This window comes from Apostichopus japonicus, chromosome 11 (genome assembly GCF_037975245.1).
Source record: "Apostichopus japonicus isolate 1M-3 chromosome 11, ASM3797524v1, whole genome shotgun sequence".
NCBI lineage: Eukaryota > Metazoa > Echinodermata > Holothuroidea > Aspidochirotida > Stichopodidae > Apostichopus > Apostichopus japonicus.
In genome coordinates, this window is record NC_092571.1 from 15,173,184 (window position 1) to 15,196,663 (window position 23,480).

Genomic DNA, 23,480 nt, shown 5'->3' on the forward strand with positions numbered 1-23,480 from the left:
TGCTTTATTTTTTGTTTGCCAAAAAAAGGTTCTGGCGAAGTTCGGCGGCATAATAGTTTTAGAAACATAGATGGTAATTGTGTTTGTATTATCACTATAAACACTAAGTGACATGCCAGCCATACTAAATTGTGCATTTTGTGTCCATATTTACTGGAAATGTTGCTTATTATTAAGGTCGAAAAATGGATCACATATGGCTATGGGCGGCGATCCTGGGTGGAGGGGGGATATATCCCCCCATGAAAATGGGTGGAGGGGATGTAATGCACCATATCCCCCCCCCCCCCACCAAATGCCAGGGATAAGAATATTTTCATGCCTACATTTATGCATCTTCGTTAATGTACGGCTCTTTTTTAGCTTCATTTCTCGCCTACCATAAACGCAGTGCGATCTTTTCAAATAGAGCGTCTTTATAAAGCAAAAATAGTTGACTGTAGGCTTCATTGGCCCTATAACAACAAAATGTATTATTGCACCCACGGTATTGATATAGTACATATATGCACCCTCATAGTATTCATATAGGCCCTATAGTAGGCCTACACACGTACATGTTCCCTCGAACAGCTGAGAATCTCATGTAACCAGGGTAATGCTTAATACACGTTTCACCTGGATGCCCTAGCAATCGGTACCTAGGAATGTCACTATGTGTAATTGTGTATTGCATGTGTATAGGCCTATAATAGCCTGCATGAGGCCATTTTCTTCATCGAATAATATAAAAGAGCTCTCGAACATTCTAACGTTGCGCCTGAAACAAGATTGACAGGGGCAATTTTCCCAAAATAACACCCGAAATTAAAAAAAAAATATTTTGGATCCTGAATATGAGATATTTCGGACATGACATCCCTATTTTAAAGTTGGGTATATGCCGCTTGGAAACCTCGGGAAGTGCCGTTTCCGGCCATCTAGAGGGTTTGTTAATCCCAAAATTTTCTTGTACGCTTCGCGCCAACTCATGGTGGCGCTACGCTTAGATAGTCAACAAGGTCATATCCCCCCCCCCCCACTCGGAAGTACTGATCGCCGCCCATGCATATGACACCATTTTGCATTTCAGCCCTTCTTCGAAAGCAAAAATTGTACACCCCTCCCCTTAGACCCATCCCCCAGGAAGGCGATCATTCATGCCTGGCGCCCCCCTATTGGAAAATCCTGGATACGCCCCTGGTATGGAAGTATATCTAAGTACCACGCTCGCCAAGGGCGGCGGAAGCACTTTAAATCTTGGGGGGGGGGGGCACCGACATCAAAGGACACTTTGCAGAAATTCGATTAGACTGATGCAGCCTTATATTTAGTACCCTTTATAACTCTTATTGTATTATCTTATTTGCGTATACACATCACTCCATCAGCACCCCCCCCCCCCCCCTCAAGGAAAATATGCATAGGCCTACTAGCACTGCAATATCCAATGTGCAAATTGGGAAGCAAGGAACAAGTTTTCTTTTGAGACAAAATGAGGTGAAATCATGCTAGTTGCTAATGTAGGAATCTTCCGAATTAGAGTTTATTTCTTGTTAATATCTTAACAATTTTTTTTTCCATTCGAAATAGCTTCGACCCACAGAAATTCGACCCACAGAGTTCGACCCACAGAAATTCATTAAAAGTCAGGGGCGTAGCCAGGATTTGCAAAGTTGTATGCACGACTATCTGAGCGGAGCGCCACCATCAGTTGGCACGGAGCGTACAAGGAAATTTTTGGTTTTACAAACCCCTCAGATGGCCGGAAACGGCCCTTCCCGAGTGTTCATTCTAGTTCCCTTGGCCTCTTGCTAACTTGAGACACGTCAATTTTTGTGTAGAAAAAGGGCACAATTTTTAACCTGAGGAAAAGTGGGGGGGGGCACGTGCCCCCTGTGCTCCCCGGTTCCGCCGCCCTTGACGCTCGTAGATTACAATGTGCCCAGAACAAAGTTATCAGATTCATTCTGGGTAAAGATTTTTGTTATCACATTAACTATGCTGACTTCAAAACTCTTGGTATTTTGAACATCAACACTAGGGCTGAACAGCTTTGTCTGAATCATGTTTTTAATGTTTTCCATGGTACCTCTCCAGTTTATATGAGGGAGAGTTTTATAAGAGAAAATAGTGTTCATAGCCATAACACAAGAGTTAGTATTTTTAATTTTCAACTTCCAAAATTAAAACGCACAGTGCTGGGTCTTTTTATTACAATGCAATTAAAAACTGGAACAGGCTAACTGAAAACATAAAATCCATCCTGCTGAAATACAATTTTAAAAAAGATGCCAAAGCCTACCTTTTAAATCATATGAATGTCTAGCTTGTAAATATCTTTCTTGCTTTTTTTTTCTTTATTTTTTTTTTACAGTGTTTGTATGCATGTTTTAATAGTTTATTTCTTATCTTTTGTATTTTTAAGGTTATAAGGACCCCTTTGGAAATAAACTTAAACTTTAAGGGTTATCCTTGGCATGTTATCTTCTTTTTAAGTATATTCCCTTCTTGTATTTTAAATGTTTATCTTTATGTGCAATTTTTTTTTGTATGTAGATGAAGAATGATATTTTGCCGAAAATAAAATAAAATAAAATCAGTCAATAACACTGCGTTGCCGGTTTGCAAAGGGAAGGACAAAATCACGAATGCTGTTTTGTTGCCATGGTTACTTACATTAATACAAGTAAACTGCTGTGTTAATGTGAAATTCATCTGGAATTGCAAAAGGCCAGGCAAGAATGGAACAAAATAATAGAGCAGAAATGAGAAAAAAAATCTGATCTACAAAGTTGTAGAATTTATTTTGTTTATTTGTAAATATACGATGTACAAAGAAGTAAATGAGATTATTCTCTTGTTTTATACAAAATAGCCATCTTTCTTTTCCTGAATATTGTTAATTCATTTAGGTTTGGAAAAACTTAATTACCAGAATACATGTTTACATGCTGTTGTAGTATTACAAAAAGACATACACTAGCTTGTCAATAAAGGAAATGATTTATGTTTGAAGGTAGACTGCTGGGTCTCTCTGATCATAAGTTTATCAATTTAATTAGCTAATTGTTGACTTGTTCCACATCATAGAAATCCACCAAGCAAATGCAGACCTTTTCAACTTAAAACTCCCGAGATTTAAGGCCATTCAGATTTTTTGCACATTTGACTTCAAACAACATTGTACACATTATGCTTCAGTCACATGCCAATGGATGACATTGATGAGATGAATGTAATTATTTAGATAGGGCACTACACCTAAACATACCCAATCAAGGGTATAACATAACCAACACACATTTAAAACATACACACACAAACACACACGCACCAAATGAACTGCATATTGTGTGCGAGATACACGATCGCAAACATGCAGGCGAAATGTAAAATAAACCGTGTTTCTGCTGACTAGATTTGTACAGGACTGGTCTACCCTCGCAGGAACATTCACCTTCTACATTAACACGTCCATGATTCCAACAGAGAGAGATGAAGCTATAAATAGTTACATTTGTAGAGAAAAAGTCATTAGAGAATTTTCTATGATATATATCATCTGTCAATCGACAGAAATCAAGTTTCCGCAATTACTCTAGAATAAATTCATGTTCATAAGGTTTAACATCTATTGAAATGTTTCGAATTAGCTAAATATGTATCCTGCTTTCCTGGCAGATTTCTAACGACTCTTTCACTTCAAATCAAAGTCCAAATCCAACAGACAGTATCCTACTCACTTAAACATTTTCGAAGGAAAAATTCTACATATGATACACTGGAATAATTAGTTTTTCACAAAATTTTACATTTTGAACACAGAGTTTGAAGTTTGCTTTTGTCTAAGGATAGTGGCGACACTCAAGGTAAAGGTAAATTTTTACCCACTAAATTGTGTGGGAATTTGTGAACGTGTGGGAACTTGGTCAGTCCTCCATCACATTTTCATTTTGTTTATACCAGATAGATTATTCCCAGTGATACAATCAAACTATCTTGCAAATATTCATAGAGGTCGTACCCAGTGTCCCTGGACACTACCTTTAAAATGACGGCCAACTTTAGTTTCAAAGTTTCCGACATGTTTGGATCCAAACAGTTCATCTTGAACATCCACACACTGAGGGTTCTTAGTCTTGTTATTCAGCAAATACGTTAGACATGGTGAAATAAAATTCCAGCTCGAAGCTCTTCGAAGAACTGTCTTTGCTATCTTAACAAAGTCACCCACTGTTGAGTTAAGTTCAGTACAGACCTCATGAAATCATGGCATCTTCATACGGTTAGTAATGTTACAAATACTGACAATAATGGAATAAAGTATCCCAGGTTATCCTCAGCGTGGAGATGTCATCTTCCAGTTCACAGGTTGTCGATGGCAACGCCGTGGGGGAGGGGAGCAGGTAGTCACCCACACTCCCACCTTGGCAGTACGGCGGTCAGTCCATGACTATCTTCCACTCTCAGGTCAAGAAGCTGTCCATAGTAGGATAGGCTGGAAGGTTACCCTTGACCTTTTTCCTCTTCTTGACCGCTAACTGCATAGACGGTGGAAGGGCACGTTTCATGGCCTCCTGAAAATTGTGTATTGTCAAAGATAATAACAAGGAAGTATAGCTAAACACCAGATATGCTTACTCAATGCCAAAGGTTCTCCCTTGGTAGCCTACAGGCCAAACCGTGGCCCACTAAAGATTCCAGTCCAGCCCACAGAAAGAAACGACCCACTATCCTTGCACTAATCGGTTGTACAGACCTTTAAAAGCCTTGAGCTAGAACACGACCCCAACCTTAGGTCCTACCATTGAACATTGCTCCTTTTCTAGGCTAGATGAAATATTCGTTCTCATTGGCCCTTTGTTCCAACCAATAGCCCTCATAGCAACCTACCTATCCTTTCCCTCGACTGGAATACTTGAAAGAACTTTTATTCTTAGTCCAAACTGTTGATTGAAAATTTCTTCTTTGGACCAAACCTTTCACAAGTGCAGCATCAGCTTAAACTTTTAAAGATTTGTGTTTGCAGCTATTATACAAAGCTGTAACAATCAATACTTTAAAGAAGATTAATAGAATGCGCATAACTCAGAGCATGTATAAAGTATTTATGGAAGTATGCATAAAAGTATGTATTGTAGTATGTATGAAAATATGTATAAAAGAAGGTATAAAAGTATTTATAAAAGTATGTATTCAAGTATGTATAGAAGTATGTATAAAAGTATGTATAAAAGTATGTATCAGGTATCTCTTACAGTATGTATAAAAGTATGTATAAAAGTATGTACAGTATAAAAGTATTTAAAAAGTATGCACCAAAGCATGTATAAAAGTATGTTTTAGTATCTCTTACAGTATGTATAAAAGCATGTATTAAAGTAGGTATAAAAGTAGGTATTCAAATATCTATTCAAGTATGTATTCAAGTATGTATAAAAGGATACAGTCCTGATGAAGCTCCGATGTCCCCCGAGACCATCGAATCCTTTGACTATCTTCCCAGCCGATGGTTTACCCATCCGACTATGTGCAAAGAGACTGGAATTAGCTAGGCTTTGAAGGGCAATCCTATCTTCAGATTTGATGACAGCCTGAAGTTAAAGTTAAATTAAAAGAAAGAAATACTGAAGATATATCATTTTCACTCAAATTCAGAGGGGGAAAAATTTCCTGTTTTGTTATAATCTACTGAATGCTTAAGAAAGACAATGGTTATGGGTATAATCACTTTACACCTGACTCACTTGAATTTAATTTTGAAAGTTTCATTTATCAAACAAGGTTTCTGTGTCTGCATTACAGAATGTTATCTTCTTGTTTGATTTTATCAAGTGTTGTGTAAAATGCCAATGTTGTTTCAAAACGTCTCTTAGCATGCATGATTTTGAATCCTAGATACATTTCTCCCCTCTTTTGACACTTTTTAATTTTAATTTGTTTGCTTTTAAATTTTTGTCACTTGAAGATAACAAAATTACACTACGTACTTAAAACTATTTCCTTTCAAATGACCCATCTCTACATTGAGATCTTGAAATGGGATTTGTACTCAACATTTGCTGAATATTTTTTTGTCATCTCAAGATGTGCCATAGTGTCTCACAGCAAAGTTTCTCTGAAATGTCATTTACATTTTAGGATGGAATGCACTGTGACTTCTGACTGGCACACCCAGAAAAGAAATGGCTAGATAGGGAACACCACCAACTAAGGACTGGATAGCTCAGTTGGGTAGAGCGCTGGGCTTGTAACCCTAGAGGTCACTGGTTCGAATTCTGATCTAGCCATAACATTTCTCTGTTCCATACCATTAATCATTACTTCCAAATCATTGTGTCCATTGTTTCATCTACTAATATTTCATTTATTTTTGATTAGCATTTTCAAACATCAGCCATAGGCGACAGGCTCATTTGCAAACGGAAAAGGATAGACAAAGAAGGGAAAACAGAAATGGCTATGGCCTTTTTTATGATCTCTGCCAATTCTTTTTTAATATAATTTCTTAATTTTTTCAGATAAACCAAACCAGATAGGTTATAACCTTTTTGGATTTTGATGTAGTCTTGACATAAGAGATGTCAAACTCGTCACATGTCTTCTTGACCTGGGTGCTGGGTCCGTCCCGCATCAGCTCTGGTGTGTCAGGACAGCCAGGGTCGTGAATGGGAGTGTCTTCACCATCTATGAGCACTTCTCCGGAACTGGGACGATTCAATTTGGGCCTGTTTTGTTGAGTAAAGCCCCAAAAAAATCTATCAAGTTGCTGTCTAAAACCCCCTCTCCCACCCAAAACAAACCCCAAGAGAACTAAAAAAAAAGATAGCTATGAAACTTAGCAATGTAACAAGTAAAGGGCAAATTATTGATTAGGTTATTTAATTGAGTAGGGTGATATAATGATAGCTCTCTCTGTGGTGAATTATTTAAAAAGTAGACACAAATTTACAGTGGCCTTAATTTAATGTTAGTCAACATTTACATTAATTTACAGAAATTTCAGGAAAAATGATAACTTAAAATTTTAACACCATGAAGATCAAGCAACTGCAAGTTCTTCAAGAAAGTAATGAGACTACCAATGTCATACAGTTGTTTGCCAAAGCCTGTAATGGGGAACACAGGGGGTGGGGGAGGGAGGGGGACTACAGCCCTAGAACAAAAGGTCAATTAGGGAGCCAGGGTATACATGTGATAAAGAATAATGTATTCCCACTTTCACAATGCAAAGCAGGGAAAATGAAGTCTTCAATAGACCACAGCCCAGTTCTTAATAAGCTTAAGTAAAGAAAAGTAAAGGCCCCATTCAACTTGACTCTTAAACGTCATGTGTATGCTGTTCAGTGTTTTGAGTTTGCTTAGTATGTTTGATTGTTTACTATTAAATGCAAGAATAACAGACACTGGTGTGAATTTAAACTATTGAGACTATTATTATTATTATTACGTGGCATGGAGGACTGATGGTGAAGCATTCATTGTTTTCTCCAGAGCCTTCATCTTTGCCTGCATCCGTTGTTTCTCTTCGATCAGTGACTGGACTTCATCTTTCAGAGACTGGTTGGTCTTTAACAGATGGTCCTGATCTCTACGAGTATCAATCAGCTGACATCCAAAAAGGAAGCAAAACAAAAATAGACTCAAATCAAATGGCCTGACATTCGATATTTAAGAAATGAGAAATATCAACCTTTAAGCTTAAAATTCAAGGAAAAGTCTGAATTTCAATGTATTTTGAGTTATATGAAACTAAAAGGATTTCCATGGATCGCCAGGCAGTCTGTCAGCATTCGCCTGAAATGAACCGTCAATGTCATGGAGTGCTGATGATTGCCAACAGTAAAATTTCAATGCATTGCGAGTTATACGAAACTAAAACTTTTTCAATGGATCGCGTGGCAGGTCTGTCAGCATTCACCGAAATGATCCATCTATGTCGTAGCGTGCCGACGACTGCCGACAGTAATCAGAACGAAACCATAAAAAGTAACCGTAGATGCAACAAAAATCGTTAAACGACCACAAGGCTACTTCTGGTTCGGCCGAGAACGACCGCACCCGACATGGGAAAAAGATTTTCAGAAAAGCCTCATTCCTTTCGTAATGGTCACACGCGGTGGATGCCTTTAAGTACATAATAAGTTTTTTACTGTATGATGCCTAAGTACCTATAGTGGAGTATACTTACACACCTAGCTATACCTAAGTCTAACGTTGTAGTAGTACATTAAGTTCGTCCTTCGAATAATATTTTCCTGCGAGAGACTATTGGTTAATTCTGTGTGAACAGAGAGTGAATCAAGTCAATTAAAAAAGACCGTGCCAGCTCTGTCATGAATGCTTGTATTACTTGATATTTCCGACATATCAGGAGTAAAATTTACTACAAGTGTACTTTACCTGTCTAGTCTTAGCAGAATTATCCTTTCTCAATTTATCGATGTCTTCTCGAAGACTCCTCCTGCTGAGCTTGATAGCTTCAAATTCACTGGAATAGAACAGACACGAGAAACAAAATACTTTCAACAATTGTAAAAGGCAAAATTACAGCCAGACCACCCAAATTCCTAAAGATGGATTGGTTAAGGTTTGAGTTAAATAAACTAATAAAACCTCATGCAATGAGCTAACAATGGTAACAAAAAAAAACAAGTCAACTTCAAATCAGTTGAAGACTAGGTATAGTCAGGATATTAACCTATTATGGCACCTTAACTGTTATGACACACTTTTGGATATTTCCATGATTTTACCATAGCAACAGAGAGAAAGCCCACTTGAATTGTCTTAACTGGTCTATCAGAGTGTTTTTATTAACAATGAGTGAAGTGAAATGATGTTGTAACTCTGCAAAGCTAAGTCCATATCATCGCTAACCAGTACCCCTTTTCTTGTTAGGCTGGTTTATATCAGGACAGTTGCTTTGTTTGTGCACTGAAATTGCTCCAATCTTCATTTCTTCAGAGATTGATTACACAAGAGTTACAACAATTTGCCAGTTCATAAAAAATATAGATGTGCAGATTCTTAGCACATAGCAAAAAGGTAGATATGTGAGAGGGATTTATTCGAGAACGTGTATATTTCACCAGTTCAAATTATTTACCTGGGTACTAACAGCAAACACAGTATTCCACTCTGTTATCGTTAGTAAATGGTTAACGATATGTCGTGGTAGTCATTGAGTATTTAAATTTATGCATCACCAGCCTCGTATACATGATGGCATACGTCGTCTTTGGCAGTGCCAAAGGTAGGACACTGTGGGTTGTGGGAAGGGGGTGGGAGGGAGGCAACATCACTGCAGCCAGGGTATGTATAGGACATAATTTTTTGTCCTACGCTGTTTGACAGTATAGGCACTGCTGGACTTCAGAAATAATCTCCATTGTTTGAAAATGATGCAGCTTTGCTGCACCGGCTGCAGCTTTCCTTGACGATATAGTGTCTTAGATTGGATCACAACTCAAGTGATTACTGGAGTGGAGATTCCGATCACTGTGTGGTGAGTGCCCATTACTCCAACAAAATTTTAAAATTCCCATGACTAAGAGAGGTTTTTTACACCTGTGTGTAAATTTTAAAATGTATAAACTCTACGATTCCTGGTCCTTACTGTTTGATTGCAATGCAGTACGTAGCGAGTTCCATGGATGCCTGCGTGTACTCCCCTCTCTCCTTGATCATGTCTTCCACTGCCTCCGTGTTTTCTGTCATGATCCTTTCGAATCTGAAGAGAAAGAGCAGGGAAGATATGACAGCTAGAATATTCCCTGTTCACAGTGATATCATGAAAAGAGCAGGGAAGATACGACAGCTAGAATATTCCCTGTTCACAGTGAAATAATCAAAGAGCAAGGAAGATATGACAGCTAGAATATTCCTTGTGCACAGTGATATAATCAAAAGAGCAAGGAAGATATAACAGCTAGAATATTCCCTGTGCACAGTGTAATAATCAAAAGAGCAAGGAAGATACGACAGCTAGAATAATCCTTGTGCACAGTGAAATAATCAAAAAAGCAAGAAAGATAGGACTGATAGAATATTTCTTGTGCATAATGAAATAACCAAAAGAGCGGGGAAGAAATGACAGCTAGAATAATACTTGTGCACAGTGAAATAATCAAAAGAGCGGGGAAGATAGGACAGCTAGAATATTCCTTGTGCACAGTGAAATCATCAAAAGAGCAGGGGGATATGGCAGCTAGAACATTCCTTGTGCACAGTGATATAATCAAAAGAGCAAGGAAGATAGGACAGCTAGAATATTCCCTGTGCACAGTGATATAATCAAAAGAGCTGGGAAGATACGACAGATAGAATATTCCTTGAGAACATACAGTAGGAATAATCAACAAGATAGGAGAAATAAAATAAAATGTTAAATTTATATTATTTCAAAGGAATCTTTATAGTCATAAACAATATTGCAAAATAATGCAAAGAAAAATGAACAAAAATTACAAACTATAACAGCTTACACATTATTTGAGATATTCTTTGACAGAATCTTTGTCTTTGTATTTGAATTAAAAAATCTCCCTATTTCCACCTTCTGTTCCTTTTTTTTTGGTTTTTGTTTTTGTTTTGAAGACAGGTTGGCAGGTCTGTTGATTCTGAAATTTTGCATCTGATTAGAATCCCTTTCAACACTTAACATTTCCTTCATATATTTAGATGTGGCATTACACATTACCTAGAGATATAACAGTTGAATTACAATATCGCCAACAGCTACAAGAATGAACTTCAACTGCGATAGTCAAGACTAAGTTTAGTCCACTAGCGATAATCTTGTGGTTTCTCTTTCCACCTATAGATTTCCAAATCACATTTACATAAATCTCATTTTACATTTGACTAACATCACATAAACATGCACTTAGATTTCTATGATGATGACGATGATGATGGTGATGATGGTGGTGGTGATGGTGATGACGATGTAATAAAGCACAAATTTGTAATAAAGCACCTGACCTCACCTTTCAAGCTGTTTGACCTTTGCCCTGAGCTTCTTTGTTTCCTTCTTACATTCCTTGGCCTGTTCATTTTCCTGGTTCATCAAGGAAAGTTGGCGCTGCAGGACAAAGACGAACAAGAACGATGAAATGTTTCCCACTTCCACGACTTTTGTGTCAAATCTTATGCGAGACCGATGATAACGAAAGTGCATATATGCGGTGCTTTATTCCAGGGTTTTGCAAGGACATTCCAAAACTTACTGGTTTGGATATTTACGAGTGACAAGCTTACCTGTCTCCTCACAACCTTTAACACTGTGCACCCTCTATGACCTTGCCCACTGTGCGCCCTCTATAACAAAGAGTAGCGATACAAAGGAATAATTTAACAACGTGCTTCGATTAGAAGCCCGCGGCTAAAACAAGAGTAGTAAAAAACAAAAACTGGTCCAAAATCCACTTCAGAAGCGTAAGACCAATGAGCGAGGTAAAAATAGAAGAGATACGTAACAACGTGCTTCATCTAGAAGCCCGTGGCTTACAAGAAAATAATAACCTGGCTCAAGAAAACCCGCTAAGGGGAATCCACTGAAACTCCCGCTAATAGCTTAGAATTAACGGGAAACATCGATAGAAATCTGAGTAAACAAAGCATTACATATGCTAAAGAAAGAACACCGAACAACATATAAAGTGAGATATGGGAAAAAGGGCGGGAAAATGAAGCAGTTCGCGGAGCTGCTACCCGTATTACAGACACTATGCAATTCTAACAGGGCGAGAACCGTTTCTCCAAAATGGCTAGAAGATCCCTCCCCGTCAAAAAAGAAAATACTTATTGGGCTGTGCACGCTTGGTAATACTTCAGTATCCAAATTATGGAAAAGACCAAGAACATACTGTAGGTTTCAATTCCGTACGAAAATCGCTGTAGTAAATCCTGACAACAAAACGCACGATGTTGGCACTTTGGATGGTAGAATGAGAATGAAGGGCATAGACCGGGGGGGGGGGTCCGGTCATAGAGGGCGCACAGTGTTAAAAGGTTGTGAGAAGACAGGTAAGCGAGGAACGAAGTAAATTCTGTTATTTGCATGAATGTGAGAGCAAACAATTTTTAATAATGCAGGGTTTCCCCCCGGCAATCATTTTGTGAGGTGGCCGCCTCTGTTTTTTGGCGACCACCTTGCAAACAAAAAGTCCCGGCATCGCCACTGCCTCGCTGTTTCAGAGAAGGAATAAAAAATGGAATGATGGCAAACCAACTTTTTCTTAACCCATGCCATCATCTGACATTGAAAAATTGGCTGTGAACGCTAAATTGTAGCATCAAATAAAACTCCTTCGGCCAATTTAACATAACATTTTAATCTAAGTTATTGTTATTATGATTAATATGAGGATGCTTAACAAAAGTTTCCAGGGTAACCATGCCCCCCAGTCACCCCCACCCAGGTATGCTCACACCCTTCAGTGCCACAAACCGGTAACCTCCTCTCACAGGGGAAATCCCAGGGACACCCTCTACTGTATATTACAGAATTTTGTAGTTTGTAATCATTTGTAAATAATACACGCAATTTTATTTGTTATAGAAATTTATCTGTCATAATTTATGTAATTGTTAAATGTTTCAGAATAAAACTACTTAATTTTTTTGACTATGAATAACATTAAACTTGTCCAGGCTTCATCCCTGGAAATGACACCATCATCATTGACAAACTGTTCATGCTTAAAATGTTTGGTCTTGTGGGTAAGTGGAAGAGGAATTAACAGCCACACTTCTCAAAATGGGAATATCTGACTTATATCATTTACATGAATAACTGAAGATGAAAGTGTCATACCCTAAACCCATCATTGACTATCTGTTAATGCTTAAACTGTTTGGTCTCATTGGTGGGTGACAAGGAATAACAGCCACACTACTCAAACTAGAGCACCATGGTGCAGAAGCTCATACCTTTTTGAGCTTAAAAATGTAGGGCCCACAAAACTTTATGGCCCACCAAATTTTAGGCCATTTTTCAGATTCCACCAATTTTGGGCCCATGAGGGATAACCCCCCCCCCCTCCTTTAGCAGAATCCTGGCCACACCACTGGCTATAATTCCTATTTTCCCCCTTTAAATCCTATTTTACCCACTCTCTCAAACAATACCACTGACCTACCCTATTAAACTTTCTCCCCTCTACCTGAGCAGACCTGAAGCACTCCTTGCCAAAATTTTGGCTGGCTGCCTACAATACCTCAGGCTCAAAGACTTCTAAGAATCGGCAAGTGCTGATTGGATATAGGGCTCTCATGCTTACAGTTCGACAGTTAATAACAACTCCCAGTCCTGCTTTAATTCCACTAACAGCCTCTGCAGAGCTTAACCACAAATGTAAACAAACACTGCAGAGACTGGGAGACAAATTAAAGGAGCTTTGGCAAAAGGTGAAGGCTCAGATTTTTTTAAACAATGGGGATTAATTGTAATTAATTAACTTTTGACCAAAAATTATTAGGCATCACCTAATTCATAAACAATCCAACAATCATCAGTTCAACTTTGAATATGATCCATCAAAATCTTGAGGAGATTGAGATATTTGAAAATATTACAAAGAATGACCCCCGATGACCCCCTAAATGACATTTGACCTCAATTTTCCGAACATCCCTCGTAACTCTCATCCCGAGGAATGTTGTGACCAAGTTTCATTATAACTGGCCATACACTGTACGAACAGGAGCAATTTGAAAATATAGGGCCGCGGCCCGGGCCACAAAAGACCCCTAGTTGATCTTTGATCTCAAATTCATGAACACCCGGAAGGTAAAACTTCCATAGTACTATCGTGACAAACCCTCAACATTTTACCATGGAATCTGTAGGAGAAGAAGCATTTTGCGTATTTCCACAAAATGGCCCATTACGGCCCACATGTGACCTTTGACCCCAAATTTCGGACCATCTCTGATGGCCCTATACCCAATGGTCCTTGTGTCCAACTTTCAAGAAATTCCATCAAACACTGTGCGAGTGGGAGCGGTTTTACCAATTGTTGACGGATAGAGTGATAGAATGATAGAGTGATAGACGCCGCACTGTAACAATAGCTCACACCAGCATGCTGGTATGAGCAAAAAACAAATAACTGAAGATGAAAGTGACATACCCTAAAACCATCATTGACTATCTGTTAATGCTTAAACTGTTTGGTCTCATTGGTGGGTGACAAGGAATTAACAGCCACACTACTCAAAAAAAAAAAGGATTATCAGATTTATATAAATATGAATACACTGAAGATGAAAGTGTCATACCCTAAAACCATCATTGACTATCTGTTCATGCTTAAACTGTTTGGTCTCATTGGTGGGTGACAAGGAATTAACAGCCACACTACTAAAAAAAAAAGGATTTACAGACTTATATAAATATGAGCAAACTGAAGATGAAAGTGACATACCCTAAAACCATCATTGATCATCTGTTCCTGTTTAAACTGTTTGGTCATATTCCTCACTCTGCCATTTAAGGAATCCACTAGAGAGGACAGCCTCTCACTTTCAGAGTGCAGTTCACCTTTCTCCTTAGTTAGACTGGTCACTTTCAATTGTATCTCATCAAGAGCATTCTGAAATTACAAGATTGGGAATAAAAAGATGACAACCATGATGTACAGTAAGAAACAACAACAACTAAAATCAAACTAAAGTTTGATAAAATGAAGTTCAAAAGACTTGATTGAGAAGCTGTTAACAAAAACCATTTCAAAAGTTTGATGTTGCATTAAAACTAATTTCAACATCTGAAGTGACCACTGCTTCCACTTTTATACAAAAGGTTATTGATAATTAATTTGCTTAAAATTGAAGACTTATTTTCTTTATGTTCTAGGTAGTAATAATCATAAAATTATGATAATAATAATAATAATAATAATACTGATGATAAAAAATCATCATAATCATAATAATAATCATCATCATCATAATAATAATAATTATATTCTACTACTCAAAAGAATCACTAAAATATTATAATAATAATAATAATAATAATAATAATAATAATATATATCACTAAATATTGCACATTACTACATTGTTACTTCTTTGAACAACTTGTATTGGGACCAGAGCAAAAAAAGGTATGATAATTCAACTAAATCAGTGATTTTAATCATCACCAGGAAATTATTTAATCATTAAGTGAGCTATAAAGAAAACCAGAAAGCCAGTTAGCTTTGTGATTCCTTGCCATACAATTTGTTCAAAATTCAAACTAACTATCTGAGTATCTGACTAATGTAGAGAAAGTGAGTTTAATTTGTCCAAGAATTACATGAGAAAACAGAAAAGGATTGTATCAATCACTTGTGGGCATCAACCATGTCATTCAGTGGTTAGGGCTTTACAGTATTGAATTTGTAACCAAAATGTTCAATATCCAGTAAGAACAGTCCTCCTATGTGAAATATAGACGACTTTTACCAATTTGCCAGTTTGTGCCCATGTGAGATAACCTGTTCACCCCTTGAAGCTCAGAGGATCCCAGGTATGTTTTGTTGAAGACCTCTAACCCCTTCACAGAACTAAACTGAACTGAATTTGACCAAACTATGTTCACCAAAAGAAACTCATAGCATTGGAGAATTCACAAATTTAATTGTAGCTTTAAATTTTGTAGTTATGATTAAACAGTTTTCAGACTTTGATGCCTGTTGACCTCAAGGGACCTTTGACCCCTACCAATTTCAATAGCATTCTTGCACTGCCACTCACCAAGCTAAATCTTTTTACTGAGTAGGAAGTTCAAGACACATATATACTTCTTCTGTTATCGTTTCTAAAAAAGTTTAGGCTTTCAATAAAATGTTAGACTGCAATTGACCTTTGACCTCCCATTATTTCAATAGGGTTCTTGTACTCAATAAGCTGAATCTGCATACTATGTATAAAGTTCAACAAAGATGTACTTTTGGAGTAATCATGTTCAAAACTTTTTTCAGACTTTTACCTCTGTTGAACCCAAATGACCATTGAACTTCACAGCAAACAGCAGGCTCAATTACACTGATCCACCACAAGTATCACATTAATCCACTATTAACTTTTTGAGTTACTATGTTTAAGAGCAAGCGTCACATACTGTACACACACACCACCACCATTGCATAGATTCCTTTGCCTTCAGCAAGGTGGCAAAAATAGATTGTAAAAGATTCACACCTTGAGCTTGGCAGGATCTTGGCTGGGGTCATTCTCATCCGTGGCTTCAAAGAACAACTTGACTAAGTTTCTCTTGGTTGCCTTTTCTCGACAGATTGGGCAAGTTGCAGAGGTGGGCAGCCACCTTGAAAGACTATTAGGGAATATCAATCAGATACACAAATGACATGCAATGTAACAGCTATGTGAAGCAGACATTATGTAAGTCAGTATTGTTCTGAATTCTTGAAACATCACCTCAGTGTTAAGATGAACAAACAGATGTACAGGACTCTTAGCAATGTAAAATGTGTTAAAGTATCGTACAACTTTGTCAACATAAAACATTAAAAAGCTTTTTTTTTAATTGAATGCTCTTAAGCATTTAGCCTAGTCTTGTAACTGAACATTGAACTACTACACTGATGAGACTTAAAGAAACTAAAGATGAATGAAGTCATAAAGAGCTTGAGGAGCAACACAAGACTGACTCTCTAGGTACTTAACATGCAAAATAATATTAATTGAAAGAGTGAACAAATATATTGAAAATATACTATGTAAACTAAGTACTGTAGAATACCATGTCCAATGGTAGCTCTGTCAGTAATGGTGATAATGTGAACAGTTACAATTTATCATCATCATGGTAACAATTTTGAAGACAATCAGAGAAGACCTTAATGTAAAACAATACAGCTGTGGACTTGTGGCAATGTGTGTGCTATACCGGAAGTAAAAGGTTACTGACATAATGTTTTGTGCTCCAGCTTACACACATAAAGAGAACCACTTTAATCCCCTCTCCTCCTTTAAGTTCAAAAGTCGATGAGAGGTAAATGTCCCAATTCTGCCTAGTTATGGTGCTACACTTCAATTGTTTACATGTTAATACTGACTTTATCGCAGTACAGCACAGAACTGTAAAGTGCAGTACATACAATACTGTACAGTAAACAGAGCTCAGCACATGTTATCATCATAATGACGTCACATGTCGATGAGGATCACGTGATCAATGCTAATTTTTTTTTCAAAATTCGACAAGTTTAGGCCATATTTTACCGCATTTCCGGACATCGGATTGACTTTATTCTTCAGATATGTAAAAAGGAAACCACTAAGAGCTCTTATGAATAAATTTGCATATTTTCTTCAATGCCTGAAATTCCCCTGAATGTCATTATCGTTCTACATAAAATTTCAACTAACCATGTTTCGTGGTACACATGCCCACAGGGACATGCAGAGACCACCTGATGATCTAACTCCAGACATTCTGAACAGATGGTACAGACAACACTTGGCATGATTAAACAGCCAATCAGCAGCAATGCACTAGGATACCATCTCTGTGTAAAAAACAATACAATTAGAACAAATTATTTATGTATTTGTAGTAGCAAGACTTGTTGTGCATATACAAAGTTCTGGGTAGGGATATGAGAACCAGTTCAAAGCCTTGAGGATGAGTACCACAACATTTTCTGAGTACCCGTGCAAAGTCAGAGTGATCCAAATTACTGTGATCATTTACAAGAACAGTTTCACACTGACATCTAAGCCTAAACTTCACAAAGTTCTAACTCTAAACTTAATTTCCCATGGGACCTTGGCCCAAAGCATCATGAGCAAGAAATCCAACTTTGGTTAGAATTTTAGAAACACATTGTAGCAAAAGCATTGTAAGGTACAGTAACTACTGTCATAATTACATTCCAGAACAAGGTTTATATACATATCTTCCCAGATATACATCTTAGTAACTCGGAAATTTTGTCCTTTATACCATGGCATCACGTCCCTTAAATAACTGATTCCTGTAGAAATTTCCAGTTCTATGCTGACACCAAAAAATGTGACAAAAATCACATTCAGCTAAATATTGCAATTATGAGGTCATTGCTGTAAATTTGGCCAATGTTATATGATGGAATACAGTAAGTTTGCGATAGTAATGGCAATAAAGTTCTTTTAAAGGATAGCAGTAATGACAATCTTGCTGATGTTACTCAGTGGTTTAGTTCTATCCTTCAGCTATTTGATTTCATTGACAGTTTGACCAATTTGCACCGAAAGTAGAGAGAATTATACAGTACTTGAATTAAAGGTTGCAAGTCAAACTAATTTTAAACTACTGTACAATCGGACAGCATTGTAATGTAATACATAAAAATAGCATTGAAATTTCACAAAAATATATCAAAATACAAAATTGATGTTTCCTTGTTTCACTGTGGCAAATTTTGCCATTTCTGATATGGGTTTGCAGATTAAAATTTTTATTGAAAAAGTGGCTACAAAGTACAACTTGACTCAAACAAATACTCTGTAAGACTGTATATCATTGTAACTACATCATACATGTGTAACGTGTCATACTAATAGTAATAGCATCACGTCGTCCAATTCTATGGACGGAGAAAGTTGACTATTTTTACGAAAAATATTTTTTTCCCCTGTGAAAAATATGTATGCACAATGGTTTCAGTCAGTTTTAAACGTGTTTCCAGATACACTCTGATTACAACCATTGCATTTGATGGTATTTTAAACTTGTTGTCTTGAGTTGTCGTGAAATGGGCCTGTTGACGCTAATTAGTATGACCGTGTGTAACACAGGGTTCCAGTTACTATCCAGTGCCATTCCAGCGCCATATGTTCCGATCCTTCCCCCATGGCGGAAAGGCTCGAAACCCATGTTGGAGAGGTACATTTTAGGAATGGATTTTACACAGGAAATTATTTGTAAAACTTTTTTGATTCGCGTGGAAGGATAGGTACACCGTCTTCAAATGTGATGGTTTGCTGGATAGACTGAATTGTAGTTAAGACAAGATTGGGAATAGATGCACAGTCTTTAATGTACATGTTGATTGAATAGTTTTAAAATGTAAGTTCGTAAGAGCCGATACACTGTCTTCAAATGTATAATATAGGCTAGGCCTAAACTTGTGCTAGTATTAGTAACACTAAGTTCCTGACTAACAGTAACAGTACACTTGCCTAGGAACAAACAATGTGTGATTTGTTCATACGCCTAGCCTAGCCTGAGTTTGGACACTTGAGGAAAGTAAAACCATTATACCTCTTTCACTCCGGCAAAGCCGTGTTAGACACGGTAATGCAACTAATTTAATTTTAGCAGATGTTCTGCCGATTCTACCGTACTCTGGCTGAAGCAGCGTTATAACTTTTATGACAGGGCCGAATACATAGCGCGCTGACTCGTTTGGGTTGCAAAATTGAACAGGCCGCCGTAAACTTGGCGGGCGTATGGAACGCCATGTAAACTTTAATTCAATACACAGAGATATCGGGACAAACTAAAACGAATGACAGCGAATGACCGAATGACAATTGACTTTGTACAGGGTTAATTATCATTTGCGAATGACAGCGAATGACAGCGAATGACAACGAATGACAACGAAGGACAGTGTTGAGAAGAGATAGAATGATTAACGGAGTGGAGTAAATGCGGTTATTGGTTTTCTGCGCAAAAATGATTTGAGGAAAATCGCATGTTACGTGGTTGCAGGGTTTTGGTGTAATTTACGGATAGAAACCACAGGGAAAGTTTTTGTGTGAGAATGCGCTTGAGTGCTGTGCTTTTGCCTCTGTAGATTTATATGGAAATATAACTAAAGCCGTTTCAAGATTATAGTATTGTTAGTCTCTAACAATTAATATCGAAAATGACGTTAAATTTACTTTTTAAAATCAAACTTACAATTTCGCTTACTATGATAAGGTGCGTTTTTATCTTGTCCGTACATTACTAGATCTAGATACCACGAAGTCTGAACTGTGATGTTGAAGCAAATGTCTGTGCTGCCATTACTGTCATTCGTTTTAGTCAACGCAATTTTTTAGTGTGTAGAACATATTGTCATTCGTTATGTGTAACGCAATTGTCATTCGTTTTAGTAACACCCGAGATATCTTCAATTTAATTCGAGATATCTGCAATTAATATCAGATATCTCAAATTAAATTGAAGATATCTCTCATTATTTCAGGTACCTCCAATTCAATTAGAGATATCAGACATTGCATTTTCGATATCTTTAATTTTATTTAAACTATCTCAAATTGATTTGTAGATATCAAGAAATATATTAAAGGTATCAAAATAGAAACATTATTAAAGATATCACGAATTGAAATTAGAGATATCCAAAATTGAATTAGAGATATCAAGAATACAATTAGAGATATCCAAAATGAATTAGAGATATCATGAAACTGGTGAGCCCAGCTTCATTAAAACCCCGTTCACCCCTATTTGAAGGAACCTTTGTAAAAACCCTTGCTTTTTGACCCGTAGTAGTTGGTGATTATCTGATGCCACTTCTCTCATTTTCCTACTTCACATCACAGCAATGAAACTAATCTATACTTGTGCTTTATATACCATTAAAGGACAGCCCGCAACTAATATACTACTGCACAGAGCCGTTTATAGTCTTTCTACGGTTTTGCTACTGCATATATGTTAAACGCCCTCTTTTTGGCAGGCGTCTACATTTTGTAGCGTCATGTTGTTGAAACATCACTTGTGGCAAACGCGCGCAGCTTTTGTAGCAAACACTTTATAGACCGACCATACATGCTGTTTGTAACACACTTTTGGTAAAACTATATATGTTTAATATACTAATATACCATGAATTTCATGAGATGCTATATGCTTAGCTTTAAATACCTTTCATGGGTGGCAGTGTGCCATTGGTACATGTAACTCTCAGAGTTGTGACGAGTTCCTTTTAACACTGAGTCGATTCGTAACTAGGCATTTTATCCTGGCTAGAGAAGAGTATCTTTAATTGAAGCATTGTATTATTCCTTGGACAAAGCTTGTTTTGAAATCTAGTGTTAGAGCCTAAAAATAATCAATTATTCGAAATAAAGAGAAGAGACAAATCTCTTAGAGTTATGACTTTTTAAAGAAAGCAAGCCTGAAGTTGTAACCATATCAGATTAACTGTAGGAGATTTAGCTAGCGTTGCGTAGTATTCCTAATTGACTGGGGGTGAGTGGGGTTTAACTATCACTCCTCCCCCCCCCCGAACCCCGCGCAAATATTTATAAGTAGTTATAAACACTAATAGTAGACAAATATATTATATGCATCTTATTAGGGGCATTGAGCGTAAATATGATTTTCGAAATGTTGATACTTGGAAGTTGTCTCTATAGCTTTCTATGGCTTTGTGAACGTGATGCAAACAGATGTGACATCCCAGTTGCACATCGAGAGGTTTGTCATTTTCCTTATACCCATTAGTAGATAGGAACAATCAAGATATGTACTCAGTGATTAATCTTTGCCCAGTGAAGATAACTTTTTCGGGCGTCCTCAGAAAAAAAGCTTAAATTTGTTAAAATAAGTTAGTTTTCTATTGTTTGGAAATAATTGAGTCCACAATGGATTGACTCAAAGGACATCAAATGAAAGCACTTTTGAACTCTTATGTTTGGTACTGCATTGTTTTTTGTTACAGAAGTAAGAAAATTCCTGCAAAATGCTGGTCGAAATTATATTACAATAAGGTTAAAAAAAAATCAAATGATCCATTGAGATATCCATATTTGCTGATTAATTTCTCATTTCAAACTGGTTAATATAATGTTACTTTTACACATATATATGACTCATTATGTTTTATAAAGGAAGTTTGATATGAATATTACTTTCTATCCTTCATAACAAAATTCCTGGCTTTATTTTTCGATGAATATATTTTTACAGTTTCTAATTGCATTTGACAATTCATTTGCCGACTTAATTATCAAATGAAGCAAATATTAAAAGCTGACCAGAGAATAGGTTATTTTGAAGAAAAATAATTTAAGATAGATGGCTGGTTGACTTGCTCTATGTATGGGTGAATAGTCAGAATAAAACCAACAAAGACGCTTTAAGATGATGTTATCTGTTCTAGCATTTTATGTGTAGCACGTATAGATTCACCTGAAGAGCTTAATGGAAGTTAAGGCAGGGTAGTGGTAGGGTGGGAAATCAGTGGGGGTAGGATGGGGGGGGGGGGTATGTGTCAGTTGGAGAGCTGATGAAGTTGGACCTAGTACTGGGAAACAAATTGCTTCCCAAAGAAACAAGAAGGGCAAAAAAAACAGCAGATGGGTAAATGACATTCACCACATTTATTCAATAAATACGCATAGTATATATATATATATATATATATATATATATATATATATATATATATATAGATATATATACATACATGTTCAAACATCTATATATCTATTATTATATCTTGAGTAAATATTAACATTAAATTTCCAATTCCGTAACTGATGTGCGGTAAGTTAAATAATATTAGTCAAGACATTTGAAATACAAAACGATCATATGATTAACGTAGTAATGTATATATATATATATACATATATATATACGTATATATATGTATATGTATATGTATATATATATATATATATATATATATATATATATATATATATATATATATATTTACATAAATCTTCATACATCTATATATCTATTATTATATCTTGAGTACATATTAACATTAAATTTCCAATTCCATATATAATGTGCGGTAAGTTAAATAATATTAGTCAAGACATTTGAAGTACAAAACGATCATATGATTAACGTAATACTTACATCGATAAGACCATACCTACTATGCTACCCTTCCCCCCCCCCACCCCCTCCCCTTCAAATCAATTTTCTGTTTGAGGTTTCTAAATATAGTGCAAGACCTCATGCTACTTTAATTCACTATAAAATAAACTAAGAAGGGTTTGGTTGAATTCAATTTAATAAAAAATGACCCACTTTTGTTGGAGCTGTTATCTAATCCATTGCAATGTAAATCCATGAAGATCCCAAATTAAATTTAACACCTATTTCCCAAGCATCTGTGTGTGCTCACATTTGAGGCGGAACCAACAAGTTTGAATAGAATGGAAAAAAATACAACTTTTCTTAGACTGATCTAGGTTACAATGTCCATTACATATACCAATATGACAAAAGTGGTGATGATAATAAAAGAATCTTGTTTTGATGTATAAGTACAATATTATATTTTTATAGCTTGTGGTCTTCTACTCAATTAATTACATTGAACACTAAACATAATACATGAAAATAAGTTTTCTTTTCTCCATTTTGTTAAACAATTTCAGGTTATTTTTGTTTATTCTAAACAAAAATACATGTTATTTTTATCTAAATTTTTTAGATCCATCTGTTTTCTGTTTTAAGTTCAATTATTCTCAAAGTATTGACTTTTTGGTAAGAATTATTTACATCTTTTCAA

General features: G+C 36.5%; 1 protein-coding gene across 2 annotated transcripts; it reads right to left on the reverse strand.

The window, feature by feature from the left end:
* Positions 1 to 2,756: 2,756 nt before the first annotated feature.
* LOC139976452 (E3 ubiquitin-protein ligase TRAIP-like) lies at positions 2,757 to 19,432 on the reverse strand. Of its 2 annotated transcripts, XM_071985206.1 has the most exons (11): positions 19,247 to 19,431; positions 17,371 to 17,510; positions 16,180 to 16,312; positions 14,415 to 14,582; positions 10,974 to 11,068; positions 9,602 to 9,715; positions 8,386 to 8,473; positions 7,433 to 7,590; positions 6,530 to 6,710; positions 5,430 to 5,576; positions 2,757 to 4,559 (listed from the first exon to the last, which is right to left on the reverse strand). In XM_071985206.1, exons 2-11 carry the CDS (start codon positions 17,466 to 17,468, stop codon positions 4,449 to 4,451), a joined length of 1,293 nt encoding a protein of 430 aa, XP_071841307.1. In that variant the 5' UTR covers positions 17,469 to 17,510; positions 19,247 to 19,431; the 3' UTR covers positions 2,757 to 4,448. The 2 variants fall into 2 exon arrangements, with proteins under 2 accessions (XP_071841307.1, XP_071841308.1); XM_071985207.1 differs by lacking the exon at positions 16,180 to 16,312 and having other exon boundaries at positions 19,247 to 19,432.
* Between the last annotated feature and the right edge of the window lie 4,048 nt (positions 19,433 to 23,480).

Bases quoted from the DNA above. Each gene is read 5' to 3' on its own strand.
- LOC139976452 (XM_071985206.1), bottom strand. From the start codon at position 17,468: ATGCCAAGTGTTGTCTGTACCATCTGTTCAGAATGTCTGGAGTTAGAT. The intron at 16,313-17,370 runs GTTAGTTGAAAT...ATTCCCTAATAG, and splicing joins CATGTGTACCACGAAACATG to TCTTTCAAGGTGGCTGCCCA. The intron at 6,711-7,432 runs GTAATAATAATA...TCAACAAAACAG, and splicing joins CCATCAGTCCTCCATGCCAC to GCCCAAATTGAATCGTCCCA.